The following is a 2,500-nucleotide window of genomic DNA, read 5'->3' as shown; positions in this document are numbered from 1 at the left end:
GGTCGGCTAACGGTGAAGTTTAGGCAACTAAAACAACTTGGGTAAGGTTATGGAATGGCCAGTGGTGGAAGAAGTATTCAGATCTTTGACTTAAGTAAAAGTAGAAATACCACAGTGTAAAAATACTCTGTTACAAGTAAAAGTCCTGCATTCAAAATCTTACTTATTAGCATCAAAATGTACTTAAAGTAGCAAAAGTAAAAGTAGTCATTATGCAGAATGGCCCATTTCAGAATCATATATATCATGTTATTGGACTATAATTATTGATGCATTAATGTGTTCGGCACTATAATGTTGCAGCTGGTAAAGGTGGAGCTAATTTTAATTACTTGATATACTGCTGGGTAGCTTAACCTATAAAAAATATATCATCATTTATTAGTTGATTTATAATTTGTATTAATAATCTAAATCTGCAAAATAACTAGTAACTAAAGCTGTCAAATAAATGTAGTGGAGTAAAAAGTACAATATTTCCCTCTGAAATGTAGTGGAGTAGAAGTATAAAGTAGCATAAAATGGAAATAAAGTAAAGTACATGTACCTCTAAATTGTACTTCAGTACAGTACTTGAGTAAATGCACTTAGTTACATTCCACCACTGGGAATGGCTTTGGTCGGTTAAATAAGAAAAACTTTAGCTAAATATTTATATTTCACTCTTCATACAAGCTGCGTATTGGTAACTGGTGACACTTTGTGCCAAAAAGATGCTCCTTGGTTATTGGACACAGAACTTTATCTTGCAATCAGATTATTTTAAATCAATATTTTGTGTCAAATGAGTAATGCCTTTGCTAAGTAGCAGTGTAATAAGTGGGATAATGTACAACAAGCCAGTCCTCCACTTCACATCAGGGTGTTAATTCACCCAGTCAGGGTTTATTTTGTTTCTACTGAGCGACTGTAGAGCGGTCGAATCAAATGACAAAGCAGAGTTTCAACTCAATATGAGATTAGTATAAAATGTTAGATTATTCCTAATGTTTTATACACAGAGGCCCTGATTTACTCTTAAGCTTTTCATGGCTGCAAAAACTTTTAGCATGTGCAAAACCAATCACTGAACACCGGATTGGTCAAGAAAACTGTCTTCCACTTATCACAAGTCCTGCTGACTCGTGATAAGTGCTGACTAAGCGCTGACTGTCATTCGTAATGTAACACAGCAAATGTTCAAGTGTTAATAAGTGTTGACTGGAGTCATATAAACACCGGCAGCGTTGATTTCAACAGTTTCTGAATAAATGAATAAATGAATAAATGAACACTGGATGTTTTACTGCGCTAAAGGTTTCAGTAAATCTGGTCCAGAGTCTATAAGTGACCTCTTCCTCTTCTAAAGTGCTTTATATCAATTTTGCAAAAACAAAACAACAAAAAACAAAACAACATTTATCATTCAATATCTAGTAGTGCCTAGTCTGTAAACGTGATTTTTGCAGATTTTGCTTACCTTCTATTCTAAGTATGATGATTTGTTTTGCTTTTATGCAACAAATAATTGTATATGATGAACTGTCTTTCTAGGGCATCCTACTGAATATAGTGCAATAATTACATTTATATTAGTGCAATAATTATATTCATACTAGTGCAATAATTACATTCATATTAGTGCAATAATTATATTCATACTAGTGCAATAATTACATTTATATTAGTGCAATAATTACATTCATACTAGTGCAATAATTACATTCATATTAGTGCAATAATTATATTTATTCTAGTGGAATAATTATATTTATTCTAGTGCAGCAATTACTTCATACTAGTGCAATAATTACATTTATTCTAGTGCAACAAGTACACTTATTCTAGTGCAAAATCAAATTGTATTGATTTATTTTTACTTATTATTTTAGAACCTGTGTTGTTGGCTGTGGATGTTTGTTTGCTGAGGTTGTTTTGTTTTTGTTTCCCTGTGTCTTTTAATTGCACTGATCAGGAGTAATGTCAATTCGTTGTATTCTGTACAATGATAATAAAGGCTTTCCTCCTTTCTTTCTTTCTTTCTTTATAACTTTACAGCAAGTGCCATTGTTTGTTGTTGTTTTTTTTCCTTTCAAACTGTGGCCACCATGTGACCCTGACCTGGCCTGAGCTGGTCCTGCAGGAAGTCACAGATGAGCTCGGCCTTCTTGGTGAGCTCGTGCTGCAGCAGCTCCTTGTCCTGCTTCAGGCTGGAGATCGTCTCGCTCAGCTGCTCCGTGCGGCTCCGCTCGGCCCGCAGCAACGCCCGCAGCCGCTCCAGCTCGCTCTGCCCGCCCAGCGCTGCACACACACACACACACACAGGCACACACACACACACACACACACACACACACACACACACACAGGCACACACACACACACACACACACACACACACACAGGCACACACACACACACACACACGCACACACACACACACACACACACACACACACACACACAGGCACACACACACACACACACACAGGCACACACACACACACACACACACACACAC

The 2,500-nt window shown here is 36.8% G+C and overlaps 1 protein-coding gene across 1 annotated transcript in view; it reads right to left on the bottom strand.

Annotated features, from left to right (window-relative positions):
- Nucleotides 1–2,500, bottom strand: part of LOC139640652 (coiled-coil domain-containing protein 106-like) — a 5,434-nt gene that overhangs the window by 2,879 nt on the left and 55 nt on the right. Inside the window, exon 2 of the mRNA XM_071514831.1 lies at nt 2,101–2,280. Coding sequence (XP_071370932.1) covers nt 2,101–2,280 — 180 coding nt within the window. The remainder of the gene's footprint in view (nt 1–2,100; nt 2,281–2,500) is intronic.

The sequence above is a fragment of the Centroberyx affinis genome, unplaced genomic scaffold (genome assembly GCF_046629955.1).
Source record: "Centroberyx affinis isolate AG114_WGS23_722 - 3 ecotype Tasmania unplaced genomic scaffold, CSIRO-AGI_Caff_v1 ptg010142l_1, whole genome shotgun sequence".
Taxonomy (NCBI): Eukaryota; Metazoa; Chordata; class Actinopteri; order Beryciformes; family Berycidae; genus Centroberyx; species Centroberyx affinis.
This window is presented reverse-complemented; position numbering and strand designations above follow the sequence as displayed.